This window comes from Phyllostomus discolor, chromosome 4, assembly GCF_004126475.2.
Source record: "Phyllostomus discolor isolate MPI-MPIP mPhyDis1 chromosome 4, mPhyDis1.pri.v3, whole genome shotgun sequence".
In the NCBI taxonomy this organism is placed as follows: Eukaryota; Metazoa; Chordata; class Mammalia; order Chiroptera; family Phyllostomidae; genus Phyllostomus; species Phyllostomus discolor.
Window position 1 is genome coordinate 118754999 of NC_040906.2, and position 17782 is coordinate 118772780.

The following is a 17782-nucleotide window of genomic DNA, read 5'->3' on the forward strand; positions in this document are numbered from 1 at the left end:
TTCTCTTTTTCTTTGCTTTGTGTATGATAAGTTCAGGGAATATGAGTCTCTATAAACATATTTTAGCAATAATATTAAAGGTTGAGGGTTTTGCATGTGTATTTGTTCTTATGGGGAGCCTAAAATATTCTAGCTCTAGCATTTAACATTGAATTTTTATCCCAAGTAGAAGTTTGATGAGGCATCATGGCAGACAGTTTGGGTAAAGGACATCCGTGATTGTAAGTCTGCCTCCCTCACCCACAGACTAAGGGATTCCCCAGGGCAGGGAGCAGGGTTTGGAGCCTTGATTTTATATATCTTTTAATTTTTTTCTGTGTTTTTTATTGTATTGTTTTTCTAATACCATTTAGTTCCCTCCATCTCTTTTGCCCCCACCCCATCACCACACTGTTGTCTACATCCATAAGTCCTTATTCTTTTTTGGGAGCCTTGATATTAGACTCCTGGCCCTAGAAGACAATCAATCCATGCCCTCTGAATTGAATGCACTGGCTGCATACCCTAGGTGCAGCAATAACATGGATGCCCTTCCCGTCCCTCAAATCAACCTTGCTGAATGGCAATCTAACGACATCCTCAGGATGGCTGCATTTCTGTTTTGATTTCTTTCCTGCTTAAAAAAAAAAGGAAAAGACAGAGGAATAACAAAAGATAATCAGTGTGATTCAAGGATGCTGGGACTCTGCAGCTGAGTCCCACAGGCCCCCTTCCTGTCTGGACCGGAGTGAGTCAGCCCCTCCTCTCTCTGTGCAGCCACATTCACACTACGACCGGAGATGGCCACTGTCAAACCAGGTGGATGGTCACCCCCTGCTGAAGATGCTTCCCATAGTCCAATCGGTAAGGTCCAGGCTCCTTCAGAATGTGGGCCCAGCCTCTGTATAATCCCACATCCACCCAGCCCTCTACTTCCCAGAAGTTACCATTCTCCCCAGCACTTCTGCTTTGGTGCAGGTCCCCCCCTTCTCCCAGAGGTGCCCTTTCCTACTTCCATGTTTCCTTCACCTGTCCAACACCTACTTAACCCATCAAGCTGTAATTCAAGATTTACCTCTGTGGATAATTCTTCATCATCCCTGACCACCCCGCTCTAGGTTTACTCAAACCATGGCATTTTCTAAACTCCATGCATCTATTCCCAACCTACACTCCTCTACCATCAGCCTGTGAACGCCTTGAGGGCAGGAGGCATGGCTCCACTCCTGAATTCACAAGGGGTAAAGCAGTACCTACTACCTAACAACTGCTCCATCATGTTTGCTAAAGGTGGAATGAATGGATGAGATGCCTCAATAATGCTGTACACATGCACCAGTGATAATTTATTGATCACTTGCATTCTAACAGCCCCTTAAGATACATCTGCATCTTTCTGTACATATGAAGAAAGTCATAAATAAGAAGTAGTGTGAATTCAGGCCTTCTTGCTTCCAAAGACTAAGCTGTTTTCCACTAAACCATGAAATCAAGTTGTTTCTTGCTTCCACCTCCAAGAACTATGTAACAAAAGTGCAAAGTCAAAAGGAGCAAATTTAATCTCTTTATTGACTGGATAAATAGTTTGGTGCATACTTCTAACCTGAATTTCTCATTGAGAAACTAATACTTCCCCTTACATCAGCAGGGTGAAATGAGGAAGCATTCACTGAAAGAAGGTTCAAGTCTTCTGAGGTTTACATAAATGTCATTGTTGTTGATGCTAAGTATTATTTATATATAGAATATTATTTTGCTGAGCACTACACTACATTATTTTGCTGAACACTTTTTCTTACAAAATGAGAATATAAAATAGACCATCCACTATCCCTCTCATTAATAATTCAGACCTGCTGCTTATTCATTCAAGCATTGGACAGTAGAATGTTTGTCTTTGTTTTATTAGTTTTATTGTCTTCATTTTTATTAAGTACCACAGACTTGTTTACTAGTTTTATGATACAACTTAGTAAACAGTCAGAGATAGGTGTGCATGGCAGAACAGTTTCTAGGGCAAAATGCCTATTAAGCAAAAGAGAAATTGAGCTCAGCTTGGGTAATTAATCTAAGTTCCACCTATCTCCACAGTTTTAAAGTAGAAATGGGAAGCAAAGGTAAATATTAAAAATACTGCAATTACAATTTAACATTACTGTGATGAAATGAGTCTATAACTCCATTTAAAATTCCTGTTCAGAAACAGATGTAAATATGTTTTGAAGTTAATTCTGAGCTCAATCTCTGTTTTCTTTAATGGGCATCTTGTCTGAAAACCTATGTATTCTGCCATATAAACCTGGCCTTGGGTCTGGAAATCTGGACCATCCCTTTTGAAGAAGGTGGTCTACTAGCATGTTCAAAGTTACTGAGAACTGGAGTCTATCATGTTTGTTAACACATTTTCTTGACACTACTGCATGGAGTCTCTAGGAACTCAGAAGCGGACAAAGGGGAAAGCCCCTGACCTCCTGAAACTTGCATTCGGGGGTGGAGGGAGGGGGATAGAAATGAACCAATAAATAGACTATGTCACCTTGTGATTGTGCTGTGATGAAACACAAGTCAGGGTGAGGAGTGGAGAGTGACCAGCAGGCTGTGCTATTTTAGAGTCAGCAGTCAAGAAACAGCTCTATGATGAATGAGGAGCAAGCCAGGTGGATGCCAGGAGGAAGAGCGTTCTGGGCAGAGGGCATAGCAATTCGAGTTCAAGGGGATGCTGGCATGTGCAGGGAGCAGAGTGGCTAGAGCTGAGTGGAAGGAAATGAGATGGGCAGGGCAGCTGGGGCAAAGTCTAATGGGCCTTGAGGACTGTAACAAGGACTTGGGCTTTATTCTGAGTGAGATGAAAGGCACTGAGTCTCTGAATTTTGGCCAGGTGAGGGTGGGAGGCTCACTCAGGCTCCTTCCCTTCCCATTAACTCAATCAATATCAGCAACTTCCTTGGGGCTTTATCTCTATACCCCTCCTCCATCCCACAAATGGCTGCAGAGGACACTTCCTGTTTATGCAGACCCCTTATTTCCTGCTGCCAACTGCTTTGAAGGGATCCCTTACCCAGGCACAGTTGGAAGACTTGGAGAAGACAAGAGAAGTCACAGACAAGGGAGGAGACACAGCTTGAGCTCTGTGGTTCCTCACTCCCTTGCTTATTAGCCAGTTGCTCTGCACTCTGATTCTGTGACCTGAGTGTCACTGAGGTACGTCACTGCTGTCCCTGTGCAAAAATGAGTTGAAAATTGCAGGTAAAATATGGTGCCCTGCAAGAAAACTCAAAACCCCACCTAAGAAGTCTGCTACTAATAACAATGATGGAGATGGTGATGACAGTGACAAGGGTTAACCTTACTTGTGTATGTTCTGTCTGCCAGTCACTGCTAAATCTTTTATACACTCAAATGCATTTAATCCTCACTGCCAGCCTACAAGGTAGACACTATTTCTTCACTTGGTAGTTGAGGAAACTGAGGCAGACAGGTAGGGATCCTTGCTCAAGGTCACACAGTAAATGGCCGAATGGGCAAATAGAGAATTTCAATCAGGATGTTTGACCTGGAAGCTGAGCTCACTTGCTTCCTTCTCACACGCCCTATGTCAGCAAAGGAGACATCTCTAGAGGTCAAAACAGCATTGTCCCTTTTGGGAAAAGTGGAACTGAGGGAAATAAAGGGCAGCATCGCATAATGACAGAGCACAAGCTTTTGCATCCAATGGACTGTTCTGCTCTATATCTCCAGAGCCCAGTAAGAGGCCTTGAATATGGAACACACTCAATACATATTTGATGTATAAATGAATGAATAAAAAGCACTTTGCATAGTGCCTGACAAATAGTAAGTGCTCAATACATTATCGTTATTACTAAGTTTGCTCATCGCTTGCATATCCTGTTCCAGGAAAGGTGGCCTGAGATGACTGAGTCAATACCTAAAGGCACAGTGAAGTCACAGAAGACGAAATCAATTCTATCAGCAAACTAGTGACACAGGCTATAATAATACGCTGAGATCTTGTGTCATAAATAGAATCCCAGTCCAAGTTTCCCCTTATGAATTGTGTGGTCTTGCTCACCTCGGAGATCTCCTGTGAGAAAGCTGAGTTTTGTATAACTTAGAAAGCAGTGTCTAAAAGTATAATGTTATAATTATTACAATGAAGTTTTACTACCATGTTCCTACAATTCTTCACAGACAGCCGCTCACCAAGTCAACAGAGAAAATCCGGAGACATCAGGAAGAGGTGGAGGAGCTCTCACACCAGGTCTTAGTTGGTTGGTGGGCCCTGGCTCTTCTAGCAGGTTTTTTGTGTTCCAATGACATGGCATAATTAATATTTTTTTAAAAATTGAAACAAAATCCAAAACAGATGCTATACCTAGAATTGAAACAATCTTAAATTTATTGAGAAAAATGAAATGAACTCAACTACTGATTTAGGTAAAAGTAGTATTCCCACCTCTGATAAGCAACAGAGCCTAATCAACAAAATGAACAAGCGAGCAAAGAGAACCAGAGACATGAAAATAAAGAACAAACTGACAGTGATGGGGTGGGGGGGAGGGGAAAAACCAGGGAAAGAAGGGGGAGGGTCAAGTCAAAGAACAAGGATAAAGAACCCGTGGACAAAGACAATGGGAGGAGGATTGAAAGTGGAAGGGGGGGGGCAGGGCAGGGGAGAGTAATGAGGGGGAAATGGGGATAACTGTAATTGAACAAATAAAAACTTTAAAATAATTCAAAAAAGGAGACAAAAGCAATGTGTTTTTTGTGATGTCTTTGAAATTTGTTTTAAATTTATTTATTGATTTTAGAGAGAGAGTGGAATGGAGACAGAGATTTGTTGTCCCACTTATTTATGCATTTATTGGTTGATTCTTATATATGCACTGACCAGGGATCGAACCCACAAACTTGGTGTATAGGTACAACACTCTAACCAACTGTGCTACCCATCCAGGGCTCTAAAACAGTGTTTTGAACACTAGAGTAAATATTATATATGAGCTCATTGTCTTATGTTCTAAGAGTTACATCTTTCCCCCCCCAATAACTGATTGACAGATTGACAGCTTATTAATTGATCCCTAGGGATATTTTGGTAGTGGAAAAAGTGAAGCAGACTATAGTTTGAGTTTCCCTTCTGTCAATAGCTGTGTGATCTTGTGCAAAAGTTTAACTTCTCTGATCCAGAACCTATTTATAATGGGGCAGATAAATAGATGCCTTGGGCTAATATGAGGATGACAAGTACTTGGTGTGTGCCATGCACCTGGTACTTAGAGATATTTAGTAAATGGAAAGAGCTGTTAGAGTATTTTAAATTGCCCATCTTGATAACATATGATATTGATCCCTAGAGATGAATGTCTCCGAGGGTTTATGTTTGTCATCATGTGTGATGGTTTGATGCTTAATTTAGTAAATACCCACTCCAAGGTCAAACCTTTGGAGCACAACATGAACACAGTTCACATATTCCTTTAGAACCACTGAAAACTGGGGGAGGGATCTTACAACTAAGAAGAAAACTACTCTATAACTGGGACAAGTAGAAGATGCTCTTTGGTGGCGTGGCAGAAGGGTAGGGAGGCATGAACCTGGTCCATCGTCCAATCTAGCAGGTAAAAGGTAGATTTGGTAAAGTCATCTTTCTGGAAGCTCAAAGGTCAAGATCTTTTCAAAGGCCTTTTAAAAATGTTCATGGTTCAGAGCTCATATGTTAGATTCTGGAGAGAGTAACTATGCTATTAGACTATAAGGATGTAAACATTCCTTTGCTATGACAACAACTTAAAAGAGGCTAATTTCTTAGTATTTCCCCCCCCCCAAATGAATTGTTTAGCAATTGTTTAGGTTTCTGTTCAATTATTTTTCCAGGAGCCTTCTCCAGGCTCTAAATGTAGAAATCAGTTCATAATAGCTAGTTCGATTGACCACAGTCAAACAGAGAAAACCCCCATGACCACAGGGAAAAGAGAAATACAGAGTAGGTACATGCGTACATTTTCATATGCATGTATATACACACACATATATATAATTATATATATGAAATATATATGAAATGAAAATACATTTTCATATGTATGCATGTACCTACTCTATATTTCGTATATATAATTATGTATGTGTGTGTATATACATATATACTCTATAATTATATATATATATAAAATTCCCCCCCTCTGGATACATTTGCCCTAAAAGAGGAATATGAAAGCCCATGTAGTAAATATTTTCTAGGGAAGTTCTGCCTTGGTGGATATTTTACTCTCAAATACTTTTAAAATAAATTCTCCATTCTACATGAAGTGGACAGTATATAACTTTTTCTCTGCTTGAAATCCTCATTATATGATCTCTATATGTTTACAATGTATTTTGGAAATAGCTTATATTTAGAGCTGGGAAAGGTTACCTTCCCTTTACGTCAAGAATACACCAAGAAATTGTCCCATTATATAAAGACACATGAGGCCAAGCATGTATTGGAGAGTTTAAGACCTTGGAAGCCTGGGCTATTCACTACAAAGTTGCAATGCCTACTAAGCTTGCAACCTAAACACATGACAGGGATATAGTTTATGCAATCAGATCCTTTCTTATGTGTCAACTCTAAGCTTCATGAGAAAGTACTAAAAAGTCCATTATAAAAATTACTGATAGTGGTACTCAAACAGAATCAATAAGAATGTAAATGGAACTCCCTAAGTTTTTACATTAAAATCTATGTCTTTGGGAGAACAGTGTTAATGAAGATGCTGTTTTGTTGTTTTTAAATAAATCTGACACCAAGTTAAAGCATCTGTCAGTGTCTCAGTTACTTTCCAAAAGTTCAAAGACTCTAAACAGACAGGAGAGTTTTTAGTTGACTTTCCTGCTGAACAATGTCATTAGCTGAAGACCATACCTTATCTTTCCCGAACACGGCAGGTGGCTGAGAAATCTGCCTATTAACCTCCTCCTCAGGGAGCATCTATTATTTGCATAAAATCACTGCTCACAATGTGAAAAATGATGGCTACTTTCTTCTGAGGCAAGAAAAGGTTTTATATTGCATGTTTAAGAATTTTAAGATTGTTAAAGTATTTCTTATGCTTAATTTTTAATATTCAGTTTTGCATAATCCATTTATTTCAAAATGGCTTCAATTCTCACCTATTTTATTGTGAGAGAAAGAACAAGTGTTTGTTTGCTCGGCTGTTAGTATCTGTTGTGATGTGCCACCCCACCCCCACCCACCCCCAGCCCCCATCCTCCCACATGCTCCCTGTTGGTTTTCAGAAACTAAAAGGTGGTCTGGAGATATGTAATAAATATTTTTTAATATCACAGTCATTGAACAGAAAATGAGAGTTTCTGTTACATTAGCATTGTGGTTCCTAAAAGTTACCATAAATCTCTAGGGGGTTTCAATCTTTGAGAATTGAATCACCTGCAACTCAAAGTCTTCTATGTTACTGAGTGAACACGTGGTTTTTGAAGATGCTGAAAGAGCATTAGCGTTCTGCAGAGTCCTAAGGTCGTGGCTGCTGCCAGGTCCTCTCCCCAGCACTGCATTTGCAATAAGCATAAGAAATAGGAATGGTTGACCAGCTCTCCTGGCAAATATCCACAAGTTTCTTTTCCAAATCAGTTCCTGACACTCAGTTCCTCTGTGTGTCACTTGTCTCTCTTCAAACCAGGGTGCAAAATGTGTGATACCAACTCTGCTCCATCCTTCTTCTCTTATGACTTCCACCAAACAAAACAAGCAATTAGAAATTGCCAGTGGTTCAAATGACAAAGATTTCATTGTATTGAGGGACCATAATGTGCTGGGGTTTTTTCATAACTCACCCAGCAGCATGACACAGAGTATGAGTCAGTCATCATACTATTGTGTGAAAAAGAAAACAAATACGAAGCAGTCGAGTATTTTTCTCATTATGTACAGAAGGGTTAAGAGACTTTTCCAAGGTAATATGGATTAGTCTCAAAGACAGAGGAGAGAAAGTAGGGCTGTGAGTCACTTTAAAAGGGCCTTGGCTTTTCAGAAGGAGAAAGAAAAATCCTAAGATTTCAGCATATAAAGAATTATTATGCTGAGGATGAATATCTGCTTATATTTCTCCCTCCCCTATGGAAACAAACAGGCTTAAAATACAGCATGTGGGAATTAGGTTAAGCACAATTTCTAAAAAGGAACATCTTTACAATATAAAATAAAATATGCCATAGGATAGTGATAGCCTCAGTGGGTTCCAGAATTAATAAATAATTAAAATAAGTTAAAAGAGGCTGGATAAGAATACATCAGGTAAATATGTCTCTCTTTGCAACTACTGCTCCCTCTACTGAAAAGCTTTCCCCTCAGGTCAACTCATGGCTCTCTCAATCACTTCTGAGTGACATTGGAACAGTGACATTTAATAAGCTGTCACCTCCCCAGAGATGCTTGCACTGGCCTTCCATTCAAAAGTGGCCAATGGAATTTCTAGAGAAAGACAAATATAGCAGAACTGCATTTGCCCAGTTTCCTCTGTTTCTTGGTGCTATGATCCAGCACTGCTAGGTAAGGCTCAACACGTGGAGAGCTTCGAGACATTGTTTCGCCAACTGCGCCAACACATCAAGTCTCCATTTGGGGGATTTGGAGCAAAGCATTTAGGCAGAGGTTACTGCGGCAGCTCCTTGGCTGACATCACCCACACTCGCCTGTGTCCAGGAGAGCCATGACACGGACACTGACTTTATGTGATAATCTGTGACCAGGCTCCTTTCAGATCAGCCAAAGTAGAAGTTCTGGGCATGTGGTCTGGGCAGCATCAATATTGCTAAAAGCTCTCCACGTGATACCAAAGTAAAATCAGGTTTAAGAACCACTGGACTAAAATAAAATATAAATTTTATTTCCCATGTTTGGATCCCTTTCATTTTCCCAAGAGTTTGGCTCCTTGGGGAGAGAGAAGACTGTTTTCATAAAGGTAAGAAGAATACTGAGAAAACCAACCCTGCACATGTACACACACACTTTGGTTCATCATATCACTTTTCTTCTATTAAGAGTTTCATGTTTCTTCATCTCTCTGAGTACTCATACCATGAAACAGACAGCTAAATTCATGACACCACTAATGGAATTTCTGGAGAAAGACAAATATGGCAGAACTCCATTTGCCTGACTTCCTTCTCTCTTTAGTAGTATTGCTCTAGCAGCTTTGGCAAAATTTAGGAAACTGGTGTCTGAAGGGCCCCGGTGCAACCAGCTAACATCCTCCACTGAAGATAGATAAGGCTTTCCAAGTCAAGATCAGACACTGGATTTGCATGGGCTTTCACCCCTTTCAAGTAAACCACCGTGTTTACAAAAGGTGCTCGCTGGTTGCCTACCCCAGGTGGCTCCTTTTCCATGGGGGTTACATGTAGAAGGGGAGGGTCTGTAAAGAAACTGAGATCAGGCAAGCTGGATGCAGGCAGGTGAGTCAAACACTCAAAGAGGCTGCCCTTTTCTCTGACAGCAAATATTAAAGACATTGAGGAAAAGAACTCTGGTTCTGCCAGGTATCTGGCAATTAATGAAGTTTACCTTTGGGGAAACTTTGGTGCCAGACTTTTGCATTTGAACATGACAATGAGCAATGCCCACTTTTGAACAAGGAACATACAGGCTTTCTCAACAAACCTCTTTGGCCTACCTTACTTTTTTTTTTTCCCTTTCTGGTAAGGACGAAGTAAATCTTAGCTTGATAATAATGTCGCTGTTTTAACCTAAATGATTAAATGTCTGAAAGGAAGGGTTATGTCTTCTAAATTGCCAGGGTATGTTGTGTATGTGTGTTCATGTTAACAGCTGCTATGTCCTGGATTGTCATTGCAAACTCAGTTCGAATTAGGACATTCCAATAAACTGGTGGCAAAAAAGTGACCCATCACCTTCAGAGAATGTCTAAAAAGATGACAATGATGATGGCAATAGCTAACATTCATTAAACACTAAATATGTGTCAAGCACTGTGTTAAAATTTTTACATGTATAATTTACTTTAATCCTCCTACCAAGCCAATGATAGGAGCTACTATTATCCCCACATTACAGATGAGAAAACTAAGGCCCAGAAAGATTAGGTAAATTGCCCTAAAGAGACATCCATTGTGATTTAAAGCTTTTTGGTAGTAAGGACATATAAGATATCTTTCCAGTGGAAGTCTTCCCAGAAAAACCCAATAGATTTCTGATGAACAGTATTAACGGCTCCATAATCTGGTCCTGACTCACCTCCTTCCCCTACTTCCCCTCCCATCTCTCTGATCCTACTGCAGTCAAATTCATTGACTCACTCTACTGCAAAATGGAATGCCTCCACATCCCCAGGCCTTCCCTCTTTCTCTATCAAAATCTACTCATCATCAAGATCAAACACTATTTTCTCTGTGAAGCCACCCAACCACTCAAGTATAACCAGCTGGAAGAATGTGTTCCTTTAATTCCACAAGACACTCTCTGTCTTTAAGAAATATTAGGTGAGTGATTATTTTTGTGTCTATCTCACAGATACACAGGTCATATAAGCATATGGTAAACTCCTTTCTGTATAAGCACAATGCCTGGCATATTGCACATGCTTAATCAATATTTTTTCATGATCATTTCTTGAACCAAAAAAGTTTATATTCTCTTATGATGTCTGCAGAGCAAGCATGTAAACAGCAGAACTGTTGAGGACAGAAGAGAGCTACGAAGTTTTAATTCTGTTCCAGCAGTTGGTGGAAGATGTCTCTCTACCCAGTTACCCAAAGCAAACTTTAAACTGGTTCTAAACTGGAGGGGCTTTGACGACTGCTCTTCCTTCTGAAGTGCTATGGCAGGTACAACAGGAAGGACGGTGAGTCTTTGCATGCAGGTTTCCATTCCAATGCAACCATAGGTAGCAGCAAACCATTATATTCTAATTATCTGACCTCAATATGACAGATGGCAGACACTTCTATGGCATTGTCATAAGAGTTGGTAAATGAAGGACCACACATTATAAAATGTTCAGAAACAACAAATCTGATTTTTAAAATCTATTTCAAAAGAATGTTCAAAACCCAAATCTTGAGTGACAGAGCCAGGCGTTATGCTAGTGAACATATAAATCCCCACCTGGGAAGTACCAGGGTATCACCCGCACACTCAACAATGAAGATTTCAAGGTCTTCCTTTAAGTAAAGACCAAGGCAAGGATGGAAAATGATTATGAAATGTAATTCCTCTTTTCTTCCTCTCATCACAAAATGAGCAACTGTCCTGTGTGTGTGGGTAAACTGTTTAAATAAGAAGCTCCTGCTCATTCTTACATTAAATATGAGAGAAGAAATAAAAATTCTCATTTCATAAGCATGGAATCTTTTTCATAATATAAAGCCAAGTGGGAAAATAAAAGAGAATGAATACCATCAGGGGACAATGACCCATGACAATTATACAATTCTGCAGGCAGTCAGTGAGGACCAGTGCCATGGAATACAAAAGTCTTAAAGATGCAAAATTTATTTATCCCTGAACTTTCTTTTGGACAACTGCTCAGGGAAATGACTTGCTTCCTTTGCTTGAAAAAAAAAATTAAAAATTTAGGCAGCAGCTCTCCAACTTTGATTTCCAGGGAGCTGGAGATTGAAACTGTCATCCTTAGAAGAGCTTTTGTTCAATCAGAAGACCACGTCGTGGCATCTTTAAGTGACATGCCATGAAGGGGTTACTGTCCCACTAGCAGGGTGTCCTGGGTGCGAGGTTTATTTTGTGTGCTTTCTTCCTTTAATTACTAATTCAAAACCCCTCTCAACATTAAGGAGTGACAAATTCTCCTTATTGTCACAGATATGAGACTACAAAAACATGTCTGCTGTGAAATCACCTAATAGAAAAGGCAGGAAAAAACAGACAATGGTAGACTTTATTGCATTCAAAATTAATGTGCTAGTCCCTCTTCTAACTTACTCTAATTAATACAGCCATGCACTCACAACATGCATTTTAGCACAGACCATGAGCTGAAAACTGTTCAACAAAGTCTTGTTTCCTTAAGCTAAAAAGGCTCTGCCACACTGCTTCAGGCTTCGGGAAAAGCAATAATGAAAAATGAGATTGCAGGTGCATACCTTAACCTCCTGATTGGTAAAGACCTCGACATCCACCACACAGGCGACCAGAGTGGAAACATCACAGTCCATGCTAGGGGCTGGCATTCCCCCTCCTGATTTTCAAAAGAGTTAGGCAGCCTCCGAGTCGTGTGTGACAGGGTGATGGGCAGAGCTTCCAGGTGGATGTTGCCGTGGCTGGTGGTGCTGCCTTGCCCTGGATACCGCCTGAGCTCGGCACCTGGAGCCCACTCCTGCTGCACGCACACAGCCTGCCGCGTCTGAGGCAGCACAGCAGAGTAAGGAAGGGCCGGCTTTCTCATGGCAATGACATCACCACAAAGACTGACAGAGGCTGAAGCTATTTTTTCCCCCCATGCCTTTTATCTCTAGGCAGTGCAGTGGAGCAAATTGAACATGATTAGGTGCTAAATCTGAACTCAGAGTAAATCAATTCAGGCAGCGCTAGCTAGGAACTGAGTCATAGCTGTTGTTTTAGCCGAGTGCTTATGTTTGCAAAAAGCTGGGAGGAGAGGCTGAGACCAGAGGCTCTGTTTGGGGGAGGAGATGAGGGGGGAAGAATTCTGCAGATGAGCCTCCTGAGGTTAAGGTGTGACAATTTTTCTGTCTCAGAGATGAGCAGGAAGTTGAGACATTTTGCAAATTGCTTGCCTTCTGTTAATCGCCCTGTACTGCTCAGAGCAGCCACACATGTTCTGGGCATCCTAATGCATCCTGGGCACTGACTGAATAGAAATCCACTCTCAGAGTGACTAAAGAGCTAGTCGTCAGTCATTCAGGCAGCCTGGTAAGAGGAGATAATTAGAGGTTTGTGAAATTCTATTTGAAGCCCATAAGTGCACACCAGTAACTCTAAAAGCACTCTTCCAAGCTTGGCATTTCAGGCTGTTCCCAAGGTCATTCAAACCAAAAGAGGCTCGTGGAAAAGAGTTATAGCAAACGTCTCATGTGGGGACAGATGGCACAATCTAATGGGCAAGCGCATAGATGTGGGTCACTGTCAGAGCTTCGGGGCTCTATTTCACCTGAGACTTTGAACACGTCCTGATGCTTATTCCCTTTTTCTGATTGTGAACCCTTGAAAGGCAGGACCGTGGATAATTCACCTTTAGATCTTGAGGTTTTAGCAGAGTGCCTGGCATGAGAATGCAGTCATTGCTTAATGAATGAAGGACAGATGAGGAATAGCCTTCTTTCACATCACGGTAGGAAGGAGAAAAGGAAAAATGCCAGATTAGTTTTCATTTCATTATTAGTTATAAAAGTACCAGTAGAACTCACTAACATTCTAGCAGGATCTGGCCCCAGGAGGAGTACAGTTGCATCTTCAGTGGCCATCAGAGTGTCATGATTTGTAACAGATTGGTGCCTTTCTAAGACATGAGTGAACAAAGTGGTCCAACTTTGCATGCAGATGAGGAAGGTGACATTTCTCACTGAAGGTAGAAGTTTTGTCATTGGTCCTCACTGGGCTACATTTGAGCCTAGGGTTCCCCTCAGTAAGGCATTTCCTATGCTAAATGAAATCAGTCCACATATACAAATATTTAGACTGATGAAACTGTGTGTGTGTCACTTACTATGCTGTCCAGGGCACGGTGGGGAATCTGAAGTCATACATGCAGATAACTGAACTAACCCTGACAGAGTAGTAACTATGCAAAGCTCTGCACCAGGTGCTATGAAAGATTAAATGATAAATAAGCAAAATGCACAATCCTCAAGGGGCTTGCATTCCAGGGGAGGAGATACGACATGCAGACAAACACCTACTCAATGAGGCAGCGGTGTCTGTGGAAGGACAGCCAGCATTCAGTGGGAGTGCTGGAGGAAGAGCAATGGACAGCGAAGGGAGCTATGGCAGAGCACAGGAAAGCGTCAAGGGGAATGTGACCTCTGCCCTGATCTTCAAGTATGGGTAAGACTTCGTTAGACAGAGAGGCAGTGAGGAGAGCCCTCCAGGTAGGGGCAACAGACTAGACATGTCCAGAAGGAAAAATAGGGTACTTGGGGGACAAGGCACACTGAAGGTTAAATTTGACTGGAGTCAGGGGTAGACAAGGCAGCAAGAGTCAGATGACCCAAAACCATGAGGGGCCCTTGGTGTCTCTCTGGTCAACCATGGAATGCCAGGCAAAGTTTGTGAGAAAGTTAATGGGATCTGTATCTACATAAATATAGCTAAATTGTACAGATGAATACCATTCTGAATACCATTAATCCAAGAGGCAAAACAAAGAAATGGCTGTTTTTTCATATGCCAGGGCATATGCTAAAATATATTTTTTAAGGTTTCATGGAAGTGGCAAGCTGGTGTTTAACAGTCAGCTCTCTGAAAAAAAAAAAAGTCCAATGTGTAGCGTTTTCTTTCTGTGTTGTAAATAATCTTATCATGGCTGACTTCAGGCAACCAATATGAAGTCACTTGAACGCAAAGTTGGAAAGCGGTGCCTGTAATCTGTTCATACCAGCTGTTTGAGCTGCCTCTAGCACACTGTGTTTCATTGTCATTAAAACGTTAGTCCGCAGACGTTAAGTCCAGCGTGCATGTCCAAAGCCGATCGGGGAGCATCAGGGCAGTAGGGGCAATGCACTGTAATCACTGGGTTCTGTGAGTTATTTCACACTTCCTATTTAGGAAAGAGCTATTAAAAGACACAGATGTGTCATTTCAAGAAAAAGAGCCTTGCTATAATAAGTCTTGGCAGGAGGACATTAGCCTATCCAGGAAGCAGAGCACAGCTCAAAACTGTAAAATAAGTAGTTTTTCTGATGTATCCTCAGTTTCTCCTTTCTCATTTGTTTCTGCCCTGAAGATTCCTTCCTATACCTAAAAACACACAAACTACACTTTTCTATTTTAAAATGTCTTTTCAAGGACACAGCTATCAATTCATTTATATTAGCATGATGTAACTGATAACTCATAGTGTTACCCATCACAGAGGAATCTGTATTTCTACAGGGGACTGAATCTTTAGTTGAGTATATGGTGTTTTTAAGCTGGAATTATAAGGCATCAAGAGCATATAGTGATTCTGAAATTAAATTATTGTTTTTTTAATAGGCAGGTGCAACAAATTTGATCTACAATTCAATTGGTTATACAAAACACTAATTTTCCTATAGATCAGGGCCCCTAAGACTTACCTGTTTAAAAAGTGCCCTATTTCTCTAGAGAAAATGTACTTCTTACAGCTGGGGGATGACTGGCAGCCATGGAGGTGTCTACGGTAGGTAAACACCCTGGCTGATGGCCACAAGGCCCAACATGCCCTACCTCCTGCCTCATTTCACTTGTCACCTCGTACCACTTTTCCCTTTGCTCTCCATGTTCCAGGCCCACTGGTCTTCTTGGCATCCAAAAAAATGCCAAGCTCATCTTAGAACCTTTGCACTCGCTCCTGACTTTGTCTGAAAATATCCAGGTCTCTCATGGTGGCTGGCTCCTTCTTCTCATCCAGCTCTCAGCTCAGATATCATCTCCTTGGAGAAGTCTTCCCTGATCATCTAAAATGAAACATGTGTACACATGCCTGTGTGCACATGTGCATGCACATACACACAGCATCAGTCACTATCCCCATGTCTTCACTTTAATTCATAACACCATTCACTGTTTGAAATTACTCTGTTCATATACTGTAGTTCTTTACTTGTTAATTGCTTATTTCCCCAACCAGAATTTAATCTCTACAAAAGCAGAGATTTTTGCCTATTCTACTCCCTGCTGTATTCTTCGGGCTAGAAAATGCCTTGCACTTAGTAGGTGTACTAATAAATACCTGGAGTATGAATGGATAAGTAAATGGATGGATCTTAACAGGTAAGTGGAGGGACTCCAACCACAAGAGATGGCTCCTGATCCACCTCTTAGAAGAGATAGAAGAGATGGCTTCCATGTCAGGAAGGTCCTTGCAGGAGGACACATGGGCTCTGAGTTCAGTGACCACCTTGTCTCTAACAGATGAACCCACTAGCACAACACCCTTCCCAGTTGAAGTGGCCAGAGAGTCTTAGTATTCATCCAAACCACTGCTCTTCCTATGACTCACCAGTAGAGGAAATGAAGGCAACATGATACAGACCATTGGTGTCAAACTCATCTTCACTGGGGGCCACACCAGCCTTCTGGTTGTCTTCAAAGGGCTGGCTATAATTTTTGGACTGTATAAATGTAACTACCCTTAACAGTTAAGTGAGAGCTCAGCACTGCAGCCAGGTAGAAACAAGGTGCCAGGCCGGATAAAACAAGGTGGAGGGTTGGATTTGGCCCACAGGCCTTGTGTTTGCCACTCATGATGTAGATACTTTAGACAAAGACCTCTTCCCTGCCCCTCAGGCCAGGTAGTTCTGTAAGAGCGTTGACAGCTAAGCTGATGCACTCATCTCCACCTGGGCAGGAGCAGATGTGCCCCTTTCAACTCAGAGGCCAGTAGCCAAGTCTGTTTTATTAACAAGCATAGATATTCCCATTACAAGGATGGGTTGTCAAAGGCTTCACTCATTCTATGTGTCTTTTAGGATCACTTAAGTCTGTTTATTATAGAAAATTTCAAATATGTTCAGAAGTAGACAGAATACTATAATGAGCTTTCATGTACCCACCACCCAGGTGCAAGAATAACTTGCAATAATTCTTGTTTCCTCTCTGTCAGTGGGTCTCAGGGTGGTTCCCAGACCAATAGCAGCATTAATGCCACATGGGAACTCGTTAGAAAGGCAAATTCTTGGGCTATACCCGAGGTTGAATAAAAAACTCTGAAGGAGGGATCAGTACTTGTAATTTAATGAGCCCTCCAGGTGAATCTGATGCAAGTTCAAGACCGAGAACCCCTGCTCCATGCCCCCACCCACTCTCCCACTCACTCCGGGTTATTTTGGAGCAGGTATCTGACATCCCATCAGTTCAACAGTAAATATTTCAGCATATAGCTCTAAAAGACAAAGGCTTCTATTTTGAAATCACAATAGCTATCATCATGAAACAGAAAAAGCAAGAATAATTCCTCAATATTATCAAATATCCTGCCAGTGTGCATGTGTCACCAACCACATGACAGAGGTTCTCTGTACTCCCCATTCCCTCCCCAGGCCCATTCTGCTGCTCTTTCCTTAAACAGTTTTCCTTAAACTAAGGTACTTCTCATATCTCCTAATCCATAGGGTCTTCCTCCAACTCTTCTTTCTTTCTTCCTTGCATTTTCTTATTGTTGACCATGAAACCGTATTTGCTCTTTAGCATTTTCCCCAGTCTAGATTTTCTTGATGAACTCCACAGTGTCATTCCACCCATTCCTCCATTACAATTAGCTCCTGTTAGTTAGATCCAGAGGCTTGTTAGATTCAGGTTTGGCAAGACTCCTTCCTAGATGGTGTTGTGTACTTCCATCAGGGGCTATATGTAATTCTGGCTGTCTCTCTTTTGTGGCATTAGCAGCCTTTCATGCTTAAGGCCTGGATTCATTCTTTCATTAGGCATTCAATGTTTCAACATGGTGGTATTCCTTCTTTATTTATTCATATATTTCCATTAAAAGGAACTACTTCTCTCTACCATGTAGTTACTCTGAGCTACATTTTTGTATGACAGGCAAAATACACACTTGATTCTTTGCCTTTATTAACAAGTTTGTTGTTGTTGTTGTTGTTGTTGTTGTTGTTGTTAAAAGTGATCTGT

At 41.2% G+C, this 17782-nt stretch overlaps 1 protein-coding gene across 4 annotated transcripts in view; it reads right to left on the minus strand.

The window, feature by feature from the left end:
- The window catches only part of RCAN2 (regulator of calcineurin 2), a 261968-nt gene that overhangs the window by 85100 nt on the left and 159086 nt on the right, over positions 1-17782 (minus strand). Inside the window, exon 1 of one of the 4 annotated variants that reach the window (XM_028509081.2) lies at positions 12103-12539. The exons of the other annotated variants lie outside the window; for them this stretch is intronic. Within the exon in view, the coding sequence (XP_028364882.1) occupies positions 12103-12189 (87 nt within the window). The 5' untranslated portion in view covers positions 12190-12539. Of the gene's footprint in view, positions 1-12102; positions 12540-17782 lie in introns of those variants that run through there. 4 annotated transcript variants of the gene reach the window in all.